This window comes from Dermacentor andersoni, chromosome 1, assembly GCF_023375885.2.
Source record: "Dermacentor andersoni chromosome 1, qqDerAnde1_hic_scaffold, whole genome shotgun sequence".
NCBI lineage: Eukaryota > Metazoa > Arthropoda > Arachnida > Ixodida > Ixodidae > Dermacentor > Dermacentor andersoni.
Window position 1 is genome coordinate 65690734 of NC_092814.1, and position 27794 is coordinate 65718527.

Here is a 27794-nt window from a genome sequence, read left to right on the forward strand (position 1 = left end):
TATTGAAACATCCAAGACTTCAGAATAAAAGAAAAAAAAAATTTAATCATCGCTATGGCTTTTGATAGTGCTACCCACGAAACAATACTAAACAGAATAAATGAGCTAGGTCTAGGCCAGCGAGTATACAGTTATATACGAGATTTCCTTACCAACAGAAAAGCACACATTTAAGGTAGGAGACCTTAACTCCGAAGAACTACAGATCGGAAGCGCAGGTACGCCCCAAGGTTCAGTAATATCACTGATGCTGTTTAACCTGGCTCTTATTGGATTACCAGCAAAGCTACAGGAAATCGAAGGCCCCAATCATACCATCTACGCTGACGATATCACCCTCTGGGTGAGCACTGGCAATGATGGGCAGGTTGAAAACACATTACAACGTGCAATAGAAGCAGTTGAACAATACCTAACAGGAACCGGACTGGCGTGTTCCGCAGAGAAATCTGAGCTCCTCATTTATGTACCATCGTGACGTGGCCGAAAACCACGCAACTACGAGGAATGAAACAATCTGCAAATTCACCTAACTACGGCAGAAGGTACGCCCATACCCAAGGTTGACAAGATCAGAGTATTCGGCCTCATCTTTGAAAGTAACGGCTACAATGGGGAGACCATACGCAAATTAGACAAGATAACATCTCAAATCATGCGGCTACTTAAACGAATAGCCAACAAACATAGTGGAATGAAAGAAGGCAATCTGATTCAACTAGACCAAGCGTTCGTAATAAGCAGAATAGTATACGTGGCACCGTACCTACGATGGTACTCGTCAGAAAAATACAAATTAGACTGCTTAATCAGGAAAATCTACAAGCAAGCAATGGGACTCTCCATCACCACCAGAAACGATAGACTATTGCAGCTAGGTCTCCACAATACACTGGATGAGCTAATCGAGGCACAACGAATAGCACAATACGAGCGCCTGTCCAAAACTAAAACAGGTAGGCAAATACTGGATCGCCTAGCTATAAGGTATCAAACCCAACATGGTGTCAAAGTAGATATGCCCAGACACATCAGAGACATGATAACCATCCGTCCAATACCCAAGAATATGCATCCTAGCCACCATCAGGATAGACTGGAAAGCAGAGCACGCAATATACAGAAGAAATTCAGTAACAGCAAGGACACCACATTTGTAGACGCAGCTAGACACAGACACAAGCGCGCCTACACAGCAGTGGTGATAAATTATGAGGAAAAATGCACGACGAGCGCTACAGTCAACACGCTACACGCAGAAACTGCAGAGGAAATAGCTATTGCGCCAGCCATAGCACAAACACCAGCTGGCATAATCATCAGTGATTCCCAGACGGCCATACAAAACTTTGCCAACGGTCGAATCTCCCCAGAGGCACTACGACTAACCCACTTACTACAATGCCCCGATGCCACATTATCGTTTATAATGATGAAGTTTGGCTGCTGGGTGCCCGAGTCGGAAGGTAGTGAAATGCGAAATCATTGAAAATAAAGAAAGAAAAGAAGAAATTCGAGCCGCTGCACGATGGGCCATTGCTCCAACAGCCGCCGTGCGCTCATTTTCCAGCCATCTCCGCGCGGCTCACTCCCGTTTCCCTTTCACCCCTCGAAACACGAATGGGCTGCGCCCATAGCTCTACACCGCCCCACCATCCAAAACACGAATGGACCGCGCCGACTGCGCCGCAAGCAGATTGCTCGCATGTTGCATGCTGGCTCTTCATTCAGCGCAGGTTCTTTATTCTATGGCAGTTCTGCCAACAGGTTAATCCCTCACGTTCGTCTTTTTTGGTTGCGTCGAAGTCGTTCCTGGCCACGCGGTTTCTCAGCCTCATTTGACCCGCCACCGAAACGGAAGATGGCTGATCCGCCCGCTGATCATCGACAATGCACGACATTGGCGGTGAAAAGAAAGCACACGGCTACAGATTTGGAAACTAAGTGCTTCTAACCAATAAGACGATCGTCGTGAACGTGCTTGCATCGAATAACGACGGCGACGACGGCAGCCACTTCTCCATGATGGCAGCGATGACGCGGTAGAAAAGGCTACCTCAATGTTGTCCTCACAGGAGGGCCGGCAGATGATTCAGTCCCTCTGGGGCTTCGTTTTCGCGAGGAACCTCCTGCTGCACTACGTGAAGCACTTGGATGCCTTGGAGAAGGATGTCGGCAGGCTTCACAAAAAGCATGCAAGACGGATGGACATAGGCTTTTCACGTGCAAGCCAGTGAGAAGTACAGTCTGTTTCACACTTTGGGGAAAACTCGGAGCGCATTGCATCGCGATGCGGTGAGCGCTTGAGTCGGGCAGTGGCAACAGCTCGCGCAGGCGCAGGTGCTCAAGGGGCAGTGTCTTGAACCGCGTCGTCTGCTGCGGCGGCGCACGCTGGCCGCATTGTCGGGAAGCATGCTACTGTCAGGGGCAGTGCACGTATTTCATTGTTACTGCGTGAACTGAGCTGGTATTCTTTACTAACTGTTGTGCCACGCCCATTGATACGCCTCGAAAGTAAGTTCATCGCTGAAAGGTGCAGGGCAATCATAGACGATGTACTGATTCCACATATTCTTGACAGCCTGTTCCCGGAAGGAGACTATATATTCCAACACGATAGGTCACCGATCCACATTGCTCGAGTTGTGCAAGAACTGCTCGCAGAGCAGTGCCGTCACTTTCCTGGAGTGGCTGCCCCAATCCCGGGCCTCTGCATCATTTAAAATGTCTGGAGCTCACTGAAAGTATTGCTGGCGCAACATCCTCTCCACCAGTCGCCCGAGGATAGGCTTTGGTCCACCATGATCAGCGAATGAGACATGCTGCGAATGAACACATCCCTGATCAAGTCACTCCACACTTCACTGCCTTCCAGGATGAGCGCTGTCATTGCTGCCGCTGGGGACATGACGAGATACTAACTGAAGTTCGGAGCGTGACATGTCGAATTCCTCGCCAGCGGGCAGGGTCTGTCTGGTGTAGTAAATGATTGTCGAGAAAAATCACTTCTAGCTCATTGTTTTAACCTAAAACATTCCTTTAATCGTATCCGTTTGTTTGATCGTGTTCGACCCCCATTGTTATCATTGTTGAGTGCTTTGTTTTCCTTTCGAGTCAAAGACTGAGCACATTGCGCGTACGTATTGGTGCATCTTGTCGCTGCTTATTACGGTAGTGCACACAGTGAAGAAATATACGTGCACGCGCTCAGTACCTCGGCCGTTTGAAAGGACAAACAAAGCATGCTGTCAAAAGAAGTTTGTAAAACTCTATTATCACCAATGAAGGCTCAGAGTTTGGCGTCGCACAACGTTTAGTAAAGAATAAAAGTCATTTTTGCAGTTTCTCACAAAATGTTTGCTACAAATCCGTGTTGTCCCTGATGGTAACAACGGACTTCCTTCGACACTGTGCGGAAATAAAAAAAATATGTCACTGCATAGCACAAGTACGACATGCGCACACAACTTTAACTAGTACGTCCCCTACAATATAGAACAGAGGCAGCAATGTAAATAGCTTGGCCATTTTTTAACAGTGCTCAAGAGACGGAAGTTGAAAGTATTAGTAATCATTTCTGCTTCAGCAATGCCGGTGCAACCAAGACGCGGGCATGTATCGTCTAGTAAAGGCGCCAATACACTCCAGCGTAACGCGCGCGCTCGTCATGGCAACGTTACGCTGGCGAAAACACGACCCTCTACAGTCCGGCGGCATCTGGCGCCGACGCGACCGGTGGCATTCGGCGCGCTCGGACGTCGTCCGGCGCCGAATGCAACCGACTGCATTTCGCGCCGACCGCGCCGAGCAAGTTAGCGCCTAGCGCCCTCTCTCGTCGAGGTAGAGACTCACTACTCGGCAGGCTGAGCCAGAACGAGATGGCCTCTTCGCAAGAAAGCGTGCCCGACCTGTGCGGCTCCAAAATCGAAAGGTTTCTGGACGTTGTCCAGCAACACCCGTGTGTCTATGACACCAAAAGAATGGACTACTGGGATGCGGAGCGAGAAAACAACGCGCGGGAGCAGATAGATACGCATGTGCTCTGGCCTCTCAACAGGAGCGTCAATGCTACGCACGTGTGTGTATACGTCTCTGGATATGCTATTCATTCAGCGCCTGTTTGTTTGTCTTGTTTTCCCTGTTTCAGCCGAAGAGTGCCTGAAACTATTGAAGCGGCTGAGGGACCGCTATGCTCGTGAACTGAAAGCTGTTGAAGCGACGAAAAGGAGTGGCAGCGGCTACGTGTCTGTGTTATGTAGAGAGACCTGTTCTTCTTTCGACGCAGACCACGCGACACACGGTCCAATTCGGTGTCCGATCCGGCGTCCGACGCACCGGAACGGCAGCCGGAATCGAAGTGTTTTGCCGTGCCAAAGTGCCGGATCGGACGGGCAGATTTTCATCGTCCGACGCGTCCGACAACCGCACCGTCGTTTGGCCGCAGCCAATGCCAGCGTGGCTGGCATGTGACGTTCTCCGACGTTCCCTCCACGGAGGCGGCGCTGGCTGGCCGGTTTCTCGCAGTCTTTTTTTTTTTTTTTTTTTCCTTGCCTGCTGAAAAAAAGCCGCTAGGGGGCCGTGGAGAACAGACGCGCTTCACATGGGCTCCCGCTTCTCGTGCCTGTCAACCAGGATCACGGCCAGCGATCAACTTAATTTTGCCAACTGCATAACCGGCAAGACGAGAGGAATCGGCGGACACTAGCCACCATCAAGTGAGTGTCATATTTACTGATTTCTGCAACAGCTGCACAGCCGCCTAGCTAAGCCCAACGCCGAACGAGCGGCTGCAACCCCGTGGCGCGTGCTCGCGCCGCTCGAGCGTATCTGCGAGCATAGCACGGGCGCCTGCCCACGCAGCGACGAGCTCTCAAGATGAGCGAAGCAACAATAGAAGCAATCAACATACCAAGAGAACAACTGGAAGATACAAACACAATGCAGATGGACCCGGCTGAAGTAAGCAACACAGAAACTGCTTGGAATTATGACGCAAGCAGCGGAAGAACTATTGAACATGAGAGCATCTGGATTACGAGGGGCAGAAAAGGCAAGAAGGACGCAGAGCATCAAACGGCACAAGAAAGCAACCCAGCCAAGCAACAAGCCAATGCAAAGCCACCACCACCGCAACAGCGAAAGCCCCGAATGCCGCCTCTACCAGTCGACGACTACAAGGTCGTATTCCGCCCACAACCAGGCCTCGAGCTTGCAAAGTGGAACAATGTCGCCATTATGCACGCCATCGGTAGAGCCAGCGGTTTCTCGCAGCAAGACTTCGGCGCAAAAGTGTGTGTTCAAGTGCAGAGAATTGAGAACTTGATTATTGCAAGCACGGCCGACTGGGAAGACGCGAAGAAACTCGAAAATATCAGCAGCATACAACTTGGCGGCACTTTCTTCACTGTAAAAGGCAACACGAGAACCCCGGACGATGTATCCAGAGGCGTAATAAGCGGGCTCTTGCCCGGCACGAGTGAAGAAGAACTCAAGGCAAGTCTTCGCGCACCAGCGAGGTACACCGTCCTCCACGCTCGTATGCTCGGGCAATCGTCCGCGGCCGTGATCTTTTTCCAAGGACCGCACGTACCTTATTACGTCCGCTTCGAGAGTCTCGACTTTCGATGCCGACCCTACCGCAAGTCAGTGCAATACTGCAGAACTTGTGGCAACACGGGACACCGCCAGGATGTCTGCCCAAGACCATTGCCAGCCTTCTGCTCTAAATGTGGCAAAACCGACCAACTACCCGACCACGAGTGCAAACCCGCATGCAAGTTATGTGGAGAAGGGCACGAAACCGCAAGCAAAGATTGCAAGAAAAGACTGAAACCCAACCCGCCGCCATTCAACATACGACAGCAACGCATCGACAGGCTCAAAGTGAGAGACAGTCGCTGGAGCTCAGGCGGCGAACAATTCCCACAATTAGGAAGCTCAACCACCAGCTCGAGGGGCAGTGATGGCAGCACCCCCAAACGAAGTAGGTCTAGATCTATACTCCGATCGCCTTCCCGATCACGCTCACGCTCGCACTCGCCCAAACGTGTGAGCTACGCGGATGTGGTAAGCGGATCGAGTGGATCGAGAGCCACGAGCAGCTCCAAACTCTTGTCGGCCGAAACTGCGGCCCTTCAGGCTCTCGAAAATAAGGTGCAAATTCAACAAAACACGTTGCACAATCAAAACAGTCAACTACAAAGCCAACAGGCCCTCATCGACAAGCTAATCCAATGTCAACAGATACAGCAAGACAACATAAACAGGCTTCTACAAAAGTGCGAGGAGCAAAAAGGTATCATTGATAAACTGCAACAGAGATGTACGAAAGTCCAAGAGAACATTGCACAGCCGCGACCCTCACTTCCCGACGCAGATGTTCAATCCGTAGTGGACGCAAGATTCCAAATCCTCCAAGAAACTCTCATGAAAAGTACCCACGACACAATTGAGAAAATCGTCCAGGCAGCAATAACGAATTTCGCCGCAAGTATAGCCAATAAGGTCACCACGCTAGACGCCAAGGTGGATGGACTTGCAGCGCAACAAAACAACTTCATAGCCCACATCAAGAAGACGTACGTAACAAAACAGCACCTCAACACGTCACTAAATGACATTCAGCCCGACAGAAAGCGGCCGCGAGCAAATGACCGAAGTGCCTCTCGTTCAGTTTCGCCTACCCGCGAGCGCCGGCAGGGAACAGAAACAACCGAAGATGGCGGTCCCTAATCGCAGGACTACAAATGTGCTCTCGACTCTCCGCATATGGCAATGGAACTGTCGTTCCTATCGACCACGGCATGCTACCTTACAAGAATTTGTCAAGCAAGACCCACCCGACCTCATAGCGCTGCAAGAAACAAATACACAAAACGTCCGGCTACAAGGGTACAACGCCCACGTACAAACAAAACGCACGGCAATTCTCACCAAGAAGAATCTCACTGTACAGGAATTGGAACCCGTCAATACACCGATCGAACACACCTTCATCGAAATCATACCGGAGAGGAAATCGCTCAAGAGCGTATTTGTAGTCAATGTGTACAGCCCTCCCAGAGACCCCCTTTCAGACTTCGACCACCTTGTCCGAGAAATTAAGAAGCGCACCGATGGTCATCAGGTCGTTATAGTAGGGGACTTCAACGCCCCACACACGGCCTGGGGATACCAGACCACCACGAAGAAAGGAGCCCGAGTGCACGACACTGCACAACAGCACAGACTCACCATATGGAATGACCCACTCCAAACAACGAGGATAGGTAATAGTGTCTCCAGAGACACAAACCCGGATCTCACTTTCACGCTAAACATGCCCTCGGCAGAATGGAGTCGACTCCCAGAAACCCTGGGCAGCGATCACCACATCCTCCAACTAACCGTGGCTCACACTCGCAAGCCCGCTAGGCTTGGAACGGCCCGGGTAACGAAGTGGAAGTCATTCAGAGATGTGCTAAATGTCGAGACCACCATCGAGAACATAGATGACTGGCTGAAGAAAGTCCTCGACACAGCAGAACGCCACACGAAAACAATGCAGCTGAATGAAGTAGTGCCAGCCGTCGACACGCACCTCCTCCACCTCTGGGAAGCCAGAAGAGCTCTCCTCAAGAGGTGGAAGAGACAGAAGTTAAACAAGAAATTAAAGAAGCGAATTGCCCTCCTCACCGAGCAAGCACAGGCATACGCGGAGAGATTAGGAAGACAGAACTGGCACGCATTTTGCGACAAACTCCAGGGAACCCTGAGCACAAAGAGGACGTGGCATCTCCTGCGCGCCCTTCTCGACAACGGCCCTACGAAGACGCAGCAGCGACAGAACCTCTGTAGGCTCGTGCACAACCACGCCGGATCGGAAGAGAACCTCCTCCGAGAAATTCAGAAGAAGCTGTGCAGCAACCCACCCGTTAATACGACGGCACATGACAAAGCTTACGGTGGGAAACCAAACCCCGACCTTGACCAACCCTTCACGCATGCTGAACTTTCTGCAGCACTATCGACGCTCACCAGAAACACCAGCCCGGGCAAAGATCGGATCATGAACAAGCATCTTCGGAACCTTCCGCAGCAGGCTACCGCAGCCCTGCTCCAGTACTTCAATGCATGCTGGGAGAAAGGAGAGCTACCGGCTGCCTGGAAGCACTCGGAGATTAGCATGATCCCCAAACCAAATAAACAGCTCAGCATAGAGAATTTGCGCCCAATTTCCCTTACCTCGGGCGTAGGGAAACTTTTCGAGCACATGATTCACAACCGGCTAACCTCGTACCTCGAAGACAACGGATATTTTCCAAACACTATGTTCGGTTTCAGGCAGAACCTGTCAACGCAAGATGTCTTCCTTCTACTCAAGGAAGAACTCATTGACCACCTGAGTACCAGAAGCAAATCATCGATTTTAGCCATCGACGTAAAGGGAGCTTTTGACAACGTCAATCACGAAGCTATCCTCTGCAACCTCGAAGACCTGGGCTGCGGTTGTCGGACATACGACTATGTCAGGAATTTCCTCACGGGCCGCACGGCCACAGTTGGAATATACAACCTGCGCAGCGACAGCTTCCGACTACCGAGCAAAGGCACCCCGCAGGGTTCGGTCATGTCGCCGTTGCTGTTCAACGTCGCAATGATCAAACTACCCAGCCTCCTCGACGTGATACCAGACGTAAGACACGCTTTCTATGCAGACGATATCACGTTATGGACAAGGGCTTCAAACACTGGAACACAAGAAACACGCCTACAGGAAGCAGTAGATACCATCGAGAGCTACTTGCACAAATGCGGCCTCCGCTGTGCTCCCGAGAAGTCCGAACACCTCGTCCTCAAGTCAAGAACGAGAGGCAGACCACCCGGGTACGATGAACCCGATCCTAACGTCACCCTCAATGGAACGCCCATTCCAAAAGTGGAAACCCTACGAGTTCTAGGGCTACACATACACAAAGACGGGTCCGGGGCGGCCACCCTCCCGCGACTACAGCGAACGCTATCACAGCTCACGCATCTCGTCAGGAGAGTTGCAAGCCATAGAAGCGGACTTAAAGAACAAGACACTCTACGCGTGATGCAAGCACTCCTCACTAGTCGAATAACATACGGCACGCCCTACCTCGCGCTGAAGAATGTAGAGGTAGAAAAAATTAACATTCAAATACGGAAAGCCATCAAAATCGCCCTGGGCCTACCATTTACGGCTTCGACTACAAGACTGCTCAAGATGGGCGTACACAACACCTGGCAAGAACTAGCTGAAGCTCACAAAGCCAGTCAATTAGAACGACTGAAGCTCACGCCCACCGGAAGATCAGTGCTGCAACGGCTGAGCTACGGTGAAACCTTTATAGCCACCACAGACCGAAAAGAAAGAATTCCTTCAAACCTCCGCGAATCCCTGTCCATAGCCCCAATTCCACGCAACATGCACCCCACGTACCACAAGGAAAGAAGACAAGCCCGAGTGGATGCTCTACGGCGAAGACACAGGCAAGATCCGGACGCCAGATACACCGACGCAGCCAAATACCCGCAAAGAAACGCTTACGCCCTGAGCGTCGTAGATTCTCAGGGCAGAGAGCTAGCGTCTGCCACAGTCCGTGCTCAAAACCCCGAGACTGCAGAAGAGACGGCGATCGCCCTAGCAACTACCACGTGCATGGACGCAGCTGTCATCTTCTCCGATTCTCAAGCAGCCGTCAGGAACTACGCTAAGGGTCGCGTATCGACAGAAGCACTGAAGATCTTGAAGCACCGCAGTACGCCGATCCCCTACACCTGCGTGACATGGGTTCCTGGGCACGAGGGGCTGGAGGGGAACGAAGCGGCACATGCCGCGGCCCGAGGCCACACCTGCCGGGCCAACCCTTCCTACTCTCGAGATGCCCGGTCTGAGTCAGCGGAGGCAGAGACCGTACCCATCACGTACTCAGGGATCCTTCAACATCACAGGCTGGAACGCAGGGTGTACCCACCACCTCACCCAAAGCTCAACAAAGAAGAAAGCACTATACTCAGAAGACTGCAAAGTAATACTTACATCCACGGAATCATCATGCATAGAATGTACCCAACGCTACAAGGATACCACTGTCCAATGTGCGGCGTACCGGACACCTTAGCGCACCTGATCATCGAATGTCCATGGCATCTAGACAAAGACGCATTGCCTTCACCGAGAGACTGTTACAACGCCAGACAAAGCGAAGACCTCATAGAAACGTGGGAGGCCAAGCTCGTCTCCGAGGACCTGGAACAACAACGACGCCTCGTCGCCAGGGCCAAGGAGGCAGCGAAGGCCAGAGGGTTCCTGGAATAAGGAGACCTCCCACCGAGAGTAGAACCGGGGCTTACTCCGGAACACTGTTTCCAAAATAAAAGTTTATTCCTCCTCCTCCTTGCCTGCTGCAGTTTGTTTCCGACACGAAATAGTTACCAGTTCAGTAAAATTATCTCGAACGTGTGCCTGTTATGCAAAGCAGCGCCTAATACACTAGCACCAAGCTACTAGCGAGATCGGGAGCCGTGACGCGAGGGCATTTCGCGGGCAGACAGCACACACCAACCGTCTGAGCGAGGCTGCTCGCTTCGCTTGCACGTTTGCCGTTCGCAACGACTGCGTCGAGTAAACCAATTGTATTTAATTACGGGCGACCTAAATGTAAAGTGTTAATTGTTTTGGCAAAAATAAGCGCTCTTTGACGAGCTCGCGTTGGATCGCCAGCGCCGTCGGCCGCAGCGTCCGCCTAGCTAGGCCTACCAGCCGTATCACTGGTTGTTGGCGGAGCCGTCAGTAGACAACGCGCCGTTGTGAAGTGTTCCGTCACTCGCAGGGGCATAATTTTATTGACAGTATTCGCGTAAAGCGAAGCAGTGTTGCGCAGAGTTGTTTGTATTGTGTTTCTCGATGTGGATATGAAGTGAAGCTGGGGGGCTGTATCTGGGCGAAGCTTACGCGCCGCTCAATCTTTCGGATGCACACACCGTGTGCCCCGAATCGTCGTATGCCGCATGCCGGAGCATGTGGCGCCGCACGTCGGATCGGACGCCGAATCGTACCATGTGTCTCCTGCTTAATTTTGTCTTGCGGAATGTGTCTGCATCCGTGCCATCGCCGAGCAACAGTCCGGTCCGCGGTCGCAATCACTACCTACAGAGAAAGCGCGCGAAAGATTTGTTTCGATGTTCCACGACAGGCGCCACGGAGCGGCGCGGTGTTCTGCGCATGCGCTACTCCAGCTGCGGCAGGGGCGCGGCGTTGTACTGTATGGGGACGGATTTGCGCCTGACGCGGCGTAGCCGACCTGGCGTGACGTAGCGCAACCACTGCGCGCGCGCGCGCGCGCGCGCCTGGTCACGTCGAAGTGTATTGGCACCTTAACTCAATCGATCGGTGCAGTGGTGATGCAGGAATGAACTCCGGTCATGTTCAATGCATTGTGCACATATTCAATTTCTTGGCACGCGTGAACTTCGGCCACTGCTAGCGCATACAACAGACATGGTTTCCATTCTTGGGCAGCGCACACACAACGAAACACGAGAAAGAAGACAGGACAAGTGCTGGTCGAACAATTGAAAGCTTTTATATTAATAAAAGGATTATATACCAAGTAATTATGAAATAAAATCATGTGGGCTACATATAAAAACCGTCATACATTCAAGAGTGATCAATCAACAAGCTCGCTTCGTTTGCCAGCTGTTTACTTCGTTCGGCGCACCGCAGTAATCCATGTCTGTCGTCTGCTTTTTTCGTACCATTTTCTTGTGAATCGGCAGAATTTCACTGGTGGCATCAACCCTTTCGTGTTTACATTGACGTCGTGACAGTTAACAACACAATAATTATTTACGGTCATTCAAAGAGGCGCCGTCGCAAAGGAGACATTTCGCGCGCAGCGCGAACTGAACGCGGGCCCGATCGTGAAGGGAAGCGGCAGCCGAAACCTACACCCGTTGGAGGTGAAATCATTCCGCCAGGGAAGAAATGAGCGCTGGCGTCTAGGATGAAACTTGGAGTGTGGACGTCCATTACGGTAGAACACACAGTGAAGAAATATACGCGCACGCACTCAGTACTTCGGCCTTTCAAAAGAACAAACAAAGCATGCTGTCAAAAGAAGTTTGTGGAACTCCATTATCGCCAATGAAGGCTCAGAGTTTGGCGTTGCACAACGTTTAGTAAAGAATATCAGCTCAGTTCCCGCAGTAACAATAAAATTGGTGCACTGCCTCTGACAGTAGCACGCTTCCCGACAATACGGCCGCCGTAGCAGACGACGAAGATCACAACTCTGCCCCTTGAGCATGCGCCTGCGCAAGCTGCTACCGCCGCCTGACTTGAGCGCTCGTCGCATCGCGATGCCATACGTTCAGAGTTTCCCCTTAAGTATGAAACAGACTGTACATGGCGAAATGCTTGTGGCGATCTCTCCTCAGTGTTTCTTCTGGATATCTTAAACTGACAGGCTGCCACGGCAGCCTTCTCGCAATCATTAAAAGGCCCCCTTTGGGGCCACCAAAGCGATGCCTCGGTGGTGCTCACATATTGCTTGCCACATGTGACACCTCTTTGCAGTTGTTATAGCAGTGCCATTCTTGAACGCCAACAGCTGTGGCTTGTTACACGCGATCAAAGCGACCGTGAAGCAGTTAAATGAGTGAACACAATCAGCAGCCAGGCGGAGGAATGTGGTGGGGAGAGGCACTGGCCTCCCCGCCATTATAGTTTTCTCACATCAGCTCTGCCATCCCCCTCTTTTGATTTGTTTGTGCAACCCGCATATAACAATTATCGGTTATAACAATGGAATTTTCGTGGCATTTGGATATTGTCATAAGTGGGTTTGACTGTAAAGACGGGGACAGCGGAAAAGAAAACGAAAATGACACCCGTGTCGTTTGTGTTTTTTCCGCTGTTCCCGTCTTTATTTGCGGTCAATATGATATGCACGGAAAGCATGATACGTTGCATAACACCGGTTCCAGAATGTGAGCTTCACCCCAGTACAAGAAGTGCTATGTGGTGAGGCATACCAAAAGTTAGCAGGGGCAATTGGGTCATGGTATGTTTCCTTTAATTTAATGGGAAGATTATACCTTCAGTAACCCACTACAAGTTTCTCGAAGTCACCATCGACCGTGACTTATCTTGGTCGAAGCACCTCTCTGGATTAAGAAGAAAGCTGGACAGCTTTACTCAGATCATTCAACATATGTCTGGAAAATCATGGGGGCCATCCAAGTCATCTCTTCTGCAGCTCTACCAGGCACTTTTTGTTGGCTACTTCCGCTACAGTGCGCCTGTACTTTCTCGGGTTAGTACAACTGCTGTGCGCACGCTTGAAAGTGCTCAGGCTCGCGCACTGAGAATTTGCCTAGGACTACCACGATGTGCGTCTATTTGGGGCACTATTGCAGAGGCACGTGCATGCCCAGCTCGAGTTTATCTGCAACATGAGCCATTGCGAGTGCATCTAAGGCTGCTGACTAGACACAGGAATCATCCACTCACGAATGTCACAAGCGTACGGCCTGTGTCCGCCTACTCAGAAACCGTTGTCACAGCAAGACTTATTGCCATCGGACTTCGAACCGTATGACATACCCGAAGTTCCACTCTGGATGATGGCAAAGCCAACGGTGAGACTCTCAATCCCTGGAATAACGAAGAAGTCAAAAATGCCGCTTGCTGGTCTCAAGCATTTCGCGCTATCATACATTGCTTACATGTATTGATATTACGAACATGTTTTTACAGATGGTTCTGTGACACAGACCTCTTCCGCGGCGGCCTACACGGTGCCAGGAATGGGGATCGCACAACGGTTCAAGATAGGACACAGGGCGTCGTCTACAGCAGCTGAGTTGACCAGAGTTCGAGAAGCAGTTTGCTGCATACTGCAACACAGTCTCGAGAAGTGGACAGTGTTTTGCGACTCAAAACCAGCACTGCAACTCATCAGCAATTATATGAATGACAGAACCGCATATAGTCCTCTGGTTTATGACATCATGTCTCTGCTTGCTGAGGCGTCTCATTCCGGGCACACCATCGTGCTGCAGTGGATTCCTGGCCATTGTGGAATAGCTGGAAACTAACAGGCTGACACGGAAGCAAAAAAGGCGCACACTGACGGAACCATTATAAAAATTCATTTTTCCCAGTATGACATTAACGCCTTGCTCCATACCTCCATTAAAGCTTCGACGGCGCGACACTGGGACAACCCCGAACATCGACAAGAGCGCCTCCATAGACTTGACGCTGGATTACAATTCCGGCTTACACTTCGGTTGCAGAGAAGCCAGGAAACACTCATTCATCAATTACGGCTGGGTGTGGCATACACCCACCGATACCTTCACAAGATTGGACAAGCACGGGACCCTGAATGTAGCGTCTGTCACACTCTCGAGACAATAGCTCACGTACTTTGCGTGTGCCCTCAATATGCGGCCGAACGAAGAAAACTCAAATCTACTGTTGACAGCTTGGACTCCCGCCCCTTTTCAGAAGAAAAGATTTTGGGCGCGTGGAGGAGTGTTGACTGTGCCCAACGTGCCATAAAATCACTTTTGAACTTTTTAAGTGAGACTGGTTTAGACGATCGCCTCTAGAAGCTGTGAGACGTGTAGTCAGTGCGAAATGTGTTTGCGCAATAACTTTTTGTGGCAAGATTACTTTTTGTATCGACAAGATTACTCTTACTTGTATTGAGTCTCCAGTGCGCATCCGCATATTCGACAACGTGTACATAGTATCTCATTGTACCATAACATAATCACCCGCCACCTACCTTTCCCTGTATTTCCCACTTCCCCTTTCCCCAGTGAGGAGTAGCAGGCTAGAGACGCGCTCTCCAGGCCGACCTCCTCTCCTCCTTTCTCTTCATTAAAATCTACTCCTCCTCCTCCTTTAATTATACACACGTGCACTCGCCGTCTCCTATCATAGTATGAGCACCGATACGCCCAATAAGAGGTCTTTAGAGCTATTTCAGACGTGCCTGTGACGAGTTGAGCCTTTGGGGGCAGTTAAAGGCATGAATTCATTTTTTCGAACCGCCCAATTTTTCTACCGTTTTCGCGGTCCCTAGGGAGCCCAAAAACTCGGACGTTGATTGTAATTTGTAAATATGTGCGAATAAACCTTACACAACTTCCCACTCATGTGTTAGATCAGTGCACATGCACCACTGCAGGTAAGTCCTCCATTCAATTAGCTTCCTTTAATTCGAACTTCTTTTCATTTGAACAAACGTTTGAGCCCCTTTGAGTTCAAATTATTGAGATTCAACTGTGCTTGTTTTCTCCTAATGCTCCATTTGTGCTTAGAATAAACAATGTTTCATAACGTGCTATGTAATGAAACTTGCTAACTTCAAAAATATTATGTGAACATCGTTTTACAGTAACTACAATAACAGTTGTTCATTATTCAAAAACTATTTGAAAGCTATTTGATATTCGATTCAGCCTCAAGGATCACTATTCGCAGACCCCTAATTGAATTATATGGAGGCACCAATGCTAACGCATTATACTCAAGTATTGCTTAAGAACAGTTCTTTTTTTAAATAATGAAGGTGGAGAAGCCATCACAGTATTAAATACTTCTAAATGCAAGGTATAAATGGAATCCAAAAGCAACAAAAAAAAATTTTCCTCATCAAATGCACCTACCCTGACAAGGCACAATCAACAGTGGACAGTGGTAATGGTGTACGTGTTTACTCGGACGTAGATTCACATCATACTGTGAATTCTTCAAGGAATCATCCGGCAGTACCATAAACTCTTTGAAGGTTAAAGATTTTCATAGTCTGCTACGTTGAAAACAACACACTTCTTCAGCTATCAGTGAGCCACCAAAAATTATATAAAATACTTTACTGTCGTGTACATGAAACTCAAACATCATACTACTTGTCTGAGTACATTATTTCAAAAGTGGCTCACAGCTCCATGTGTTTTTGTAAATGACTGCTAGGAAAACCAAATGCTTCACACTGGGTATAAGGGCACTAATTTACCGAACGAATACGAAAATGCAATAAAAATCCAGCACAGCGCACAACAAATACAGTTACTGAGGCGGACATTACTTCGCACACATCTGTAAATTTCGAAAATGCAATTTTTTTTCTCATTAGTTGTGCCCTTTGTACTGTACTTGTTTGGTCATCCGAGTTCTACTAACAGCTACCTTTCATACATCACTTTCCTCTGAGTATATAATGTCAGAAATGCTTTAAAAGCCAACTACAGCGAAAATTCATTTTGACTTAATTGTTATAATTGAGTGCACTCAAACGTCATTATATAATGAAGTTGTAGGGGGACCCGAAATTACTTCGTTATGCACCGACTACGTAGCTGTGGCAGTATTCTCAGGCAACTTCCATGACTTGCTGAGATAGTTTCACTTTCTCGAGGTATCGCACACCCGTTGAAGTATACAGCCAACAGTGCGCTCTTGGCACTGTGCAAAGATAGCAAGCTTGGCACAGTGTCAGAAACACTGTTGGTTGTGTACGCAAACGCTTTTGGCAAGCGAAAGTGAAACTATCTCTTAAAAGCGATTGCCTCACAATATCACATCAATGCAATTTCGGAAGTCACACCTAGCTGTACCAGCCTGCACGACACGCTGCAGCAAGAAAGCAATGTAGAGGTACAGATTTTTTTGCATGCTACGTGCAAGGAGCACCATCAAACGGTATGTGGCACAATGCAGCTAGGCTTGGCCTGAGAGGTTGCGATCCCGGATGGCGCGCCTGTGCGCCCAGTTTCACTAGCTACGCGCTGCAGCAAGAGAAAGAAGCGCAATAACGAGCTGCTGCTTGTGCCCGGCCACTGAGCACGTGGCAGTGAGAAAGACAAGCATTGATTGACAGCGCATTCGACGTGAGAATTTTTTAACTGCCGCGCCGAATGAGTGCGGAAACCAGTAGAAAGTGATACACTCGGTGCAAACAGTCGGTACTTTTTTGGTTTAAGAGACAAATCTAGTTTGTTATATCCACTGGCAGGACAAATTTGTTAAAACAAGGCTTTAAATACATGGATCTCTAGAGAGATTACAAGGGGAATTACATTTACTTCATTATACCGTGTTTTGTTATAGCGAGGTCTAAGTGCATATACCAGTATTGAAGCAAGTGGCAAAGCTGCAGAGCCGGTAATAGTCTCATTTTTCTATGAGCAGCATTTAAAGAGCACCTAAGCACATGATGCGTTCACCTGGTGCTTGGTGGATATGACGTATATCCCAGCATGCTAATGCTGAAGAACTGCATGATTCTCAATGTTCTGGGTTATGCGCCACTTCCAGCGAGTGGTTTTTATTCCAGTTGGCCTTGAACTGCTCCAGTTTAAACATTTCTTTAAAGACACTGACTATGTTGACCATGTATGAGGCACCTACTTGGCAATCTGGCGTGCATCAGGCAATCGCTTCAAGAGGGCGAGACTCTCTGCTCTGAGCACTTCAATTTTGGAACAGGACACGGCTTGCTGCAATGCACGATCCATGCAGTAGATTACCTGTGCAGACAGTGAGTGCTGATTAATGACATGTACAGCAAAATTATAATACTCTAATACAAGTGAAACGATGCTCAGGGAAATCCAAAGCAATAAAGATCATGAAAAATTAGGAAACAATTCTACACACGAACAAAAGCTGCCTTTTCAGTTCAACACAAACTTGAACTCAACTGTCCTACAGTAGTATATCATAATGGTGTTTTTGCCCAAGACACTCTGTTGTATATGGTGATTTCAGTCAATTCGATCCCGACCGAAGGTCTCTGCTCGCGCCCATAGATTTCTATGGCACAAACTTTCGTTACTTCAAACATGAATGGTCAGCATGTGTGTGCTTGACCTGAATTGTGGCCTCCTTAGCAGCAACGTCTGTCATAGCTAAGTTTGGGGGACAGTGACTGCAAATATGTAACAATTCATGCATCGCCAAAAATGTTTTTTTCCTGCCTGCCCTATGAAGATTTCCAAGTGAAAATGGTAGCTCACAATGAATGATTACAGTATTTACCCAAGTCAATGGTGCGTTTCAACATTTTTTTCTGCCTCTTGTTTAATTTGGCCAGCCGACTTATTTAATCAATTTCGTCGGTTCCGTCAGGGTCAAATTACCAGAAGATGAGTGTGTATGTGAACAGTTCCCTTCTTTACTTTATCCTCTCTCCCTGTCCTTTTATGCCCCTACCCCCTTCCCCTAAACTGCTGACTGACGTTCAGGTGTTAGCAGACTACGGTAGATAGGTAGTCGCAGTGCGAGCAGCAGCAATTTCACTCCCTTCCTTTCCTTTTATTTCTATAAACAAACAATTACTATTTTCTCAACGTAAGTTCAATTCTTTTCATAAGAAAAATAATTTCACACATTAAAATCCTGTAGGCGGTTTATCTGCACACCAGACTTGCACCCACGGTAGTTGAGGTTTGAAGTATAAACTATGTTTCGCAAAACTTGTGCACAGATAAATATATGCACTGTCTACTCTTAAATAGGCAGCAAAATGCCATAACTCAAGACATGAGACACAAAAACCCATAAAACAAATTCTGTCAATATTTAAAAGGCAACCACATTCAAATACATAACACTACACTTTTGTTCAACTCAGCTATACAAAGGCTTTTGCTGTATGTACTTTGTGTAACATAAAAGCAGCTAAGCTACTCAATGGTGGAGCACTGGTGCCACGCTGGCGTGGTGAATGCTAGGAGATTAAAATGAGACCCTCGAACACACAGAAAGCATATCGCTGACAATTTTCCCTTCCTTTTCCTTTAACGAGGCCGTCACCAGGTCTGGCCATTTTGAGCTGACAAGCGCAGAGCATACAATGCGCAATAACGATCGTGTCTGCAAAGTATTACATCGCTACGCGCCGCGGAAAGACGTGAAATTCCAAACCCAACGACATTTTCCCTTCTCACGGCTGCTGCGCTCCAAGCCGGAGGTTGACGTACACATGCTAGTGCGCCTATGTACACATGTTCACACTGCGTTGTCAATCGTAGTGACACGTGACTGACATGCGACACGTCGTGCACGCAGACATAGAAACTATGTCATTTTCTACCATGTTCCAGCACGGGATCATGCTCTGTGATCCGCTTGTGTCTGCCTCAGTATTCGTGCAGCACAGACTTATAACGCTAGTCAGGTGTCCTCATGCACAGCACTCAAAATCATGCGCTGCGCGAAATGACACAATCGCAACAGCTCGCAAGCGATGTCATCAGCGGAAGTGCACTGTGTCGCAAAAAACCTAGGATGAAAAGAAATAAAGGCGGGGCGCGTGACTTATGCATCACGTGATCCTCGAGGTCCGTATGGGAGAATGTGGGTAAAAGAATTTCGCTTGCAGAGGCTAGACGGGGCAGGTGGAAATCATGGGTTTGCGGCCTTGAAATATTTCCATCTCAGCTGTTAATTAGTCGATTTGAAAATCTTTTGCAGCAGAACGCTCCCTAGAGGACACAACTTCCGGTGTATAACCAAAATTTGCTATGGGGCCTGGTGAGGGGCCCTCAAAGCTTGCACGAAATGCAAGCTTAAAACATGGAAGTGAGACTTGCAACTACTGCAGTCGAATGCCTCTACAATGAAATTACCTGTATAATGAAGGATTTAGTATGTCCCAACCAAATTCCTGCTTATTATATGTATTGTGCATTCCCCTAGTACAACGAATGAATTGAGGCACTCCTGATAGCTGATTTGTGGCTTTATAACAAACTTGTACAGACCAGCGCCAGTACTACACTCCACATTACCTATAGCAGCCTCCCCTCCCTGAAGCAAAAAGAAATGCCCAACAAACCTAACGGCCGAACCCTTAGACAAGGGGCCCAAGTGTGCATGTGTAATAGTGCAACTATTACACTATAATGGTAATAATGTTAGCTGGCAGAGAAAAAAGCAATACTAAAGTTGTAAAAGCCTTATAGCTCCCACTAAGTGGTGGTGCAAAGTGTAGAGAGTTACAGGAGCTCCCCATAGAAATCAACACTGGCAAACTCTGAACAAGTGCAAGCACATCGATGAAGCATGCTCCTGTGGAGGGGCATTTGGACGTATCTGACTGAGAGTTGACAAAGTGACGTAGACTTCATCAAGCGCCTGCCAGCACTTCCATTCTCAGTTGGCTGCAGTCACACGTACCGTTGGCCAAAGTGTGCACTATATTATTAGCGGCTCCTCTCGTCTCTTGAATTCATGTTAAATAACATTTTCTTTAGCTGGATGTGCTTCACTGAAACAATAGCAACAACTCCAAGCAGTACAGTGTGTGATCTTTACAACTAAATGACCTGTATAACGAAAGATTTCGAAGGTATCAAGTGCTTCGTTATAAAGGCATTCATTCGACTATCCACACCGTCAGTACTAAATTTTGAATTTTTATCAGAGGAGCAGAGCCAGTAATTGCTTACCAAAGACAATGCTGGGAAAAAGATCCCAACTTGCAACCACACTGCACATTTCTGGCCATGGCTACATGGATGACTGGTTAACCTCTAATTATCTAATTAATATTTTAGCAACAACTGAAAATAAAAATTAAATGTGGCATTTAACATCCTGAAATTATGCTGTGGGTTATGAGGAATGCCACAGTAGAGAGCTCTGGATTTATTTTGGTTATCTGGGGTTCTGCAAAATGCACGCAAAGCATGGTACACAAGCATTTTTGCATTCTGCTTCCATTGGAATGTGGTTGCTGCTGCCAAAAATCGAACCTCTGACCTCGTGCTCAGCAGCACAATGCCATGGCAACCTAGCCACCACAGCAGGTCAGCAACTGAAACAGTATTAGGCAAGTGTGGATTTTTATAATCCTGCATCTTGGGAAAACTATATTCTTCATACAACTGTCTATATTGACTGCAGTTACTGCATCGACAGTCCGAAGATTATGTCAGTTGATGTCACCACTCCCACATTCATATTTGCATGTCGAAGTAGTATCATTTTTTATCCATGCCAGCACCATTTGACTTGGTACACATGGCTTCTGCTAAGTGCTATGATACAACAGAAAAACCTAATCCACTGCTCATTCAGCTGTGAGAAAGATGAATGAGTGCCCATAATGGCTTTCCTTTGTAGCTTCACGCTACAGTTGGGTCAATAACAATTTACTCTTTCATGAACTCTCCACCTTGCGGTTTTATGCAGAACTGGTTTGCCATATTCAGTGATCAGTGTTCTGATATAGCGTTAAAACTTCTACAGTTAATAACCAATCTTGTGAGCTTTAATTGCTACTTTCCACACCATGAAGTGTGCTCACCAAGTGAGACATTTGCTCAATCCTGCTAACCTTGCATTATTTTTGCAATATCAATTTTCACACATGGTGCAAATGTTGCTGTCTAAAGGCTGAAACTCGAATTGCCATAGCTTAATGAGTCTCCCATTTTTCACAATGCCTACGGTGATATTCAGACTTCATATGACAAGCTGAAATAGCCGGTGATAAAAAGAACAGAACATATATCAGTTCCAATTACTACTGAAAACAATGAAACAACTACTACAGATAACCAAACTAGACCAGATAAGCTCGCATAGAACGCATGTTGAAATTGAAAGCATAACTCATAACTCCACTTGTGCAAGCTCAACAGGTAAAGAAACTTGTTAGACAAAGACGCCATAGGCACTTTCACCTACTCAGAGGACAACATTGAAAATCAATAAATGTGGCATTGCATACGAGCAATTATCCCAGGCTTCTGGCAGCCAATCCTGTAAGGCCGTTATGTAAATGAGTAAGTCTGTGCACTATCAGTGTTAGCACAGTTGTTATACATCCTGCTACAGAAGACACAGATTTGAACAGCAGCTTATATGCCTAACACAGCAACAGATGATATCAGCAGCTTCACAATGTCACGTTCAGCAGCACTGATCAGACGGTAAAAATAACTGCTTAACAGAAAATGTGTGGCTTCATCCTTCTTTCTACTGGCAAATTAGTGAAGCTCATTCGTGTATCAGTCAAAACAATTTTTAAGACCTCTTAAGTCACTTCTTAACTCTCTAATAGTAAATAGTGAAAGCAAAACACTTAAGCATGAAGTGGTCCAATAAATGTCTCAAAAAGTGTCCTGAACAGGCTAAGTGCATCCTAAGTCAGTAACCTCTGAAATATCTCAACATGATCATTCATATATATTACTGCTTAATGAAGTGAAGCACCCAAACATCTTCACATTCCTCATATGCATGTTAAGAATGTAGCATACCTTTTCATAGTTCTGTGCTTCATAGGCCTTATCACCTTCATCCAGGAAGTGCTGCAGGATCTCTGCACTTTTCAGCTCACGAGGGAGAGCGGGATTCTGGGGATCCAGATCGCGCAGCAAGTGAAGGCTTCGCATTGCGGCAGCAGGGTCCCCTAATGCGACGTAGCACTTGGCTTCACGCAGCAAGCTCTTTGCGTTGTGTGGGTCTCTCAGCAGGGCTTGGTGGCAGTCATCCAAGGCAGCCCTGTGGTTCCCCAGCATCATGTAACAAGCTGCTCGATTAGAGTAGTAGGCCACGTTGCTCCCATCCAGTTCTGCACATTAACACAAGCAGCTGTCAATAATAAAATCAAGAAGAAGCTAGCGCTTTAAACTGCATATTTTGTCCCAGTGCTTACACTCTTCCTGATTTACTAAACAGATTTTGGAGCTCGAAAGCCTGCCATATGTTGTTTGTTACAGTTTATACAACAATTCATACAACTAAGGAATCTTTCCACTTTAATGTTGTCCTACTTGGTGACTTTAATGCTCCTGTAATTAACAAGCCATTACCTTCCCGTTCTGATCCCACTTCTGCATTCAACAAAATAACTAGTTGACCTTTCGCTGTCTGCTGGTTTAAAGCAGGTTCATGATTCGGCACGTGAAGGTGCTATATTGGATTAAATTTTTCTCAGCGCTGCCTTAGCCGATACTGGTAACATTTGTGAAGTAGTTGAAGGTATTTCAGATCACAATGTCACGCTTTCATCTCTAATCTCTATGCCAAGCTTAATCACGTATTACTATCTCGACCTTTCGGGATTTTCTTAGAACTGATGATGTTGCGATATAGATCTTGATGCATTTTCAGCACTTAGTATCCTGACACACTGGTGGCTTGTACTGAAAAGAAATGTGTAAATCATGCATGTTCTTTCAAACCATGCATAATCTGTTTAGCCCCCTTGAAAACTAAGAACACATAAACCTTACTTGGATGACCTGTGAATTGCTGCATTTATTACGTGCTCACAAACTTAGTCACTCTATCTGCTCATATAACTCTCGGAAAGGTATTCTGTTTCCACAATTAAAGAAACTCCATCAAAAAATTGTTTCAGCTGAATATTTTTTCTACAAACATCACCTACCTAATCTTCTTAAGTCTAACCCTTGCAAGTTCAGGTCTGCCATTTCACCTAGTGTTTCTCAATCTGCTTATTCTAAAATTTGCGATAATGCTATTGGAGATCCGGCAGTAATCTCAAAAGCATTCAATACCTACTTCCATTCTGTTTTTGCTTCGTTTTAAAAATGATAATTCTCATGTTATATGTAATAACTGTTCAGAATGTGTTGTGAACCTTGCACTGAATCTAGATACTAAACAAGTCCCTAAGCCTGATGGCATCCCCAACTCCATCTTCATCCATTTCTTGTTATGGACATCTAACTATGTACCTGTTATATTTCAGAAGTCAGAACAACTGCAGTGCTGTTTATTTTCATGGGAATGAACAGAGGTACTTAATCTATACAAACCTGATGATATAAAGCTGTTGTTCTGGACTTATTTCTTTAAGACCAAATTCTTGTAGAGTACTTCAACACATATTTAAACGTGTTACCTCATTCATTGCCAATAATAACCTTCTGCCCTGCTTTCAAGTGGCTTTAGTAGCACTGTTGCCTGGGTGCACAGATGACCTTTCGCTTAATCTTAGGTAATAAGATAGATGCCATAAACTAGCTTCAGCAAGGGATTTGATGCCGTACTTCAGTCTAAATTGCTTTTAAAGCTTTGCAACATTTTAAATAGTCCTCAGTTGACCTCCTCAATCTCTGCAGTTTGTATGTTTTGATTTTGTTGAATTATCTATAGTTAAGGGGAGACACTGCTCTTTGGAGACGGAAATTGGCCCAAATATATTTTCTTGTTCCTTTGCTCAGGTTGGTGTAGAGCTTTATTTTTGCTTTATTGGACCCCTTATTATCCTTTATTGATATAGCCTGTGCCACAATCGCCATGAACATGTCGTGAAATGCATTTCCTTGTTTTCTCAAAACAGCATTTCTGATGGTGCCACAGATTTGGAGCGAGGATATCTCTGGCTCTACTTATACTATTGCAATAATTCTTTCTTTTTGCAGAAAGGTAAACAATTGGAGAGTGCAGCAATCCTATAATATGAACAAATATTATTACAGAAATTTTCACAAAGTAATCTTTTTGCATGGGTGTTAACCAAGTTCTTGCTTTAAAAAGACTGACATGCTATAACTTAGGCCCAAATCAGTCTAGAGCATTCATCCTTGAAGCATTGAAAACTCTGATCAATCACCCAACATTTTGATATACCAGTCTCCTTCATAACAACCAGCATTTCAGAGTGCTTACCTCGAACTAGTCCACACAAAAAAAACTAATTTTTAATATTTATTTTAAAATGTACTTGTTACACATAAAAATTATTTGCATATTTGGAATTAGCATTTCAAAACTTTTCAGCTAATAGCTTTTCAGATGGTCTTAAGGATTCTTTGACTGCATTTAGCTAATGGTGTGCAACCTGGAAAATGAACGTTTTTAGCAAAATGGTTGCAATGTCTTTTACTGATAGGCAGCTGCCTTCACATTTCTATTAGCTCTGCAATGGTATTTTAACAAGGGCTTCATACTACAAGTACTCTGATCTTATTTTTACTTATCTTTGCCATACCCGGTTTGTAGCTCCAGGTGATCCCAAGCTAGTGGCTTACAATATGTTTAAAATTGTCCCTGCTAGAATATGCATTATCTATTTGGAATCAATCCATACAAACAGTGTGAATTCAGGACCTTTGAAGCTCTGCAAAAAAAGCTGTCCAATTCATTTTCAGCCACTTTGAATCCACTTTAACTACAGCGTTTCTATGAGAGCTAAAGCTCCACCTACTTTCAAAATGGTGGTACATTGAGTCCTTGAAGATTCTGTTTTGTATAACATTTCTTTTCACCAGTGCACTAATATATTCAAATACATGTTTTCCACCCGCATCGTTGAACATTATCATCCATTGCCTTGTAAAGTGTGCACATTAGCTCTCCTTTAGTTAACAGATATGCCATTTGTGTTGGCTGTCAAGAACAAAAAGCCATTTGTAATACATTCATGGGAACTTTTTTTTTTTTTTTTTAGTGCTGGCTCATTTATAATATTTCTTTTGCATTCTGCTGTGCCCAGTTCATGCTCTAGGGCACACTTCCAGTATTGCTATTGTATTTCCCAGTCACTTTCTTTGACGCATAGCATAGAACTGCATAGCATGGAGTTCAACACAAATGGAGTGAAAACTAGCTAGCTCTAAACGGACAGCATTTGTTTGTGAACCCCTAGAGAAGTTTGAAACTTAATTTCTATATTTTCATTCATGCATTTTACACCACAATGTATTTTTATCCCAGTCAGTGACATGGAAAACGTTCTGCTTGGTAAAACTTGCATATTGATGCTGCATAAGGCTATGAACTCAAATACATAAAATGCAGGAACAAACCAATAGCTTCTGTGTAACGCTTGACTGCTTCATCGTATTTCTGAAGACCATACAGTTCATTGCCTTCTTCCTTTTTTAATTCAGCCAACCTGCAATAGCAGAAAAACAAGGGAAGAAATGCCAAGTTAGCATTCTTACTTTAGAACACAATACACTAGTGCAGCTAGCAAAACAGTTTGATGTGTTACGTTATTTTTTAATTGCTGCAAGGCTTACTTGTGTATTCACAAGCTAAAAGACATGATAGTTTGGTTTCAAAGTCTGCAAATTCAAGCTCATTAGAGACCTGCCTGAACTGCTACAACTGTGACAACATTCTTACATGCAAGAACAAGTACTTGTGAGCACCGCCAAGGCAAAGTCACGTGAGGTATCCCATAGATAAGCAAACTAAATAAGCTTATTTAGGAAGTTAACTGCCAACAAATAGGTTGAGTGGCTAAGCAATTGAATTGAGCCTTGACATTGTTGGCTCAAGTGGCCTCTTTGATGTTGCATACACACAATGTCACATCAAAACTTGAGTAAAGCTAAAATTGTTGAGTATTAGATGAATAAAGCACTGCCAGACAGGCCAAACATGGAGTAGACACACACTGTGTCGTGTGCTCCTTGTTTCACTCAATCTTTTAGGGCTGTTTTCATTTAATCATGAACCAGTCAGTCCTCGCTATTGAATAACAAATCATCATATGTTGGTGTAGGCTTTTACTACTGGGACTCGAAAGTGCTGTATGTCCCAGAAATAACACCTGAAAATTATGGTGCCTGCATAATTTTAAGGGCAACGTTTGTGAACTATAACGCCAAGCATGAAATGGTATATATATATATATATAAACAGACCTCGTTCAGCAATTCCAAATATTTCAAAGGTGTGACTGAACAATGGACCTTGTTAATGCTCAGCAGTGCAGTGAGCCAAATATATTGCAATATCCTTACGGTTCCTACACTTCACATTTTAGCAAAATACCTTGAATACACAAAGCATTATTCTACACTATATGCAGCCTGCAAGCTCACTAGACATTCATTAAATTACTTGACATTCCCATTCGAATGCATTGTTACTTCCTATTACTTGTTTTCTTCCACCGAAGGTCTTGGTTTTGATTATCAATGATGGCACCGTCAATTTTAGTGCCACTGAATCTTGGTCCCACCAAAGGTCGTGAGTCTGAGTGCATTAAGTAACTTTGCCATAATTAACACCAAAGGTTACGGGTTCGACTCCCTCCAAAGGTCGCGGGTTTGACTCCCACCAATGGTTGTGGGTTCGATTGCCACCAATGGTCGTGTTTGACTCTCATCAATTTTCGTGCCATAACGCCGGACATTGGATTTTTTGACCCATGAGCCACTTAAGAATTACACCTTAATAATGCCAGCTGATAACTAAAAACAAAAGACAACTCCATCCCAGTGGAGCCAATCAGGCCAGGAAAATGCAGAAAGAGAGGCTGCCCAATACATACCTTTCGCATCTGCAATTATGACCCCCTCTCAGTACTTCAATCGTGCATACAAAGATGGCGGCAACAAAAAATATTGACTGGTCTTTCCCCAACTCATCTGAGAGACGGAAGTGGCTATACTGTTGGCAGTCAGGCAGGGCTGGAAAGGTGTACTGCTCTGTTGGTACCTGCTGCTGCAAGGTCGAATCGACTTGCTTTGTCTTAGGTGTGATTTGGTTCTAAAGATAACTTGCAAAAATAATACTGACAAACTGAGGCATTGGACCAACACCTGAGATTTATATATAAAACGGGCAGTGCAGGATCTCCAGGGCAGTCAAGGGGCAGCGAAGGGGGAGGTGGGGCAGGGCAGTCTGTGGGTTGATGCCTGCGAGGCCAGAGCGTGCCAGGGAGCGTTCGTTTACACGATTGGTTGACAGCCGATCTTATACACTTTATACACCCATGGCAAGTACCCAACACACAGATTAGTCCAAGTCTCAGTTGGTGTCACCA

General features: G+C 46.3%; 1 protein-coding gene across 4 annotated transcripts in view; it reads right to left on the reverse strand.

The window, feature by feature from the left end:
- The window catches only part of LOC126545417 (dnaJ homolog subfamily C member 7-like), a 127680-nt gene that overhangs the window by 29021 nt on the left and 70865 nt on the right, over positions 1-27794 (reverse strand). For 2 of the 4 annotated variants that reach the window (XM_055061567.1, XM_072285925.1), the window contains exons 2-5: positions 27571-27666; positions 25822-25910; positions 22300-22613; positions 17438-17556 (exon numbers count right to left, since the gene is read on the reverse strand). In XM_055061567.1, the coding sequence (XP_054917542.1) occupies positions 17438-17556; positions 22300-22613; positions 25822-25910; positions 27571-27666 (618 nt within the window). The remainder of the gene's footprint in view (positions 1-17437; positions 17557-22299; positions 22614-25821; positions 25911-27570; positions 27667-27794) is intronic. The other 2 variants (XM_050193288.3, XM_050193287.3) reach the window with 1 other exon arrangement.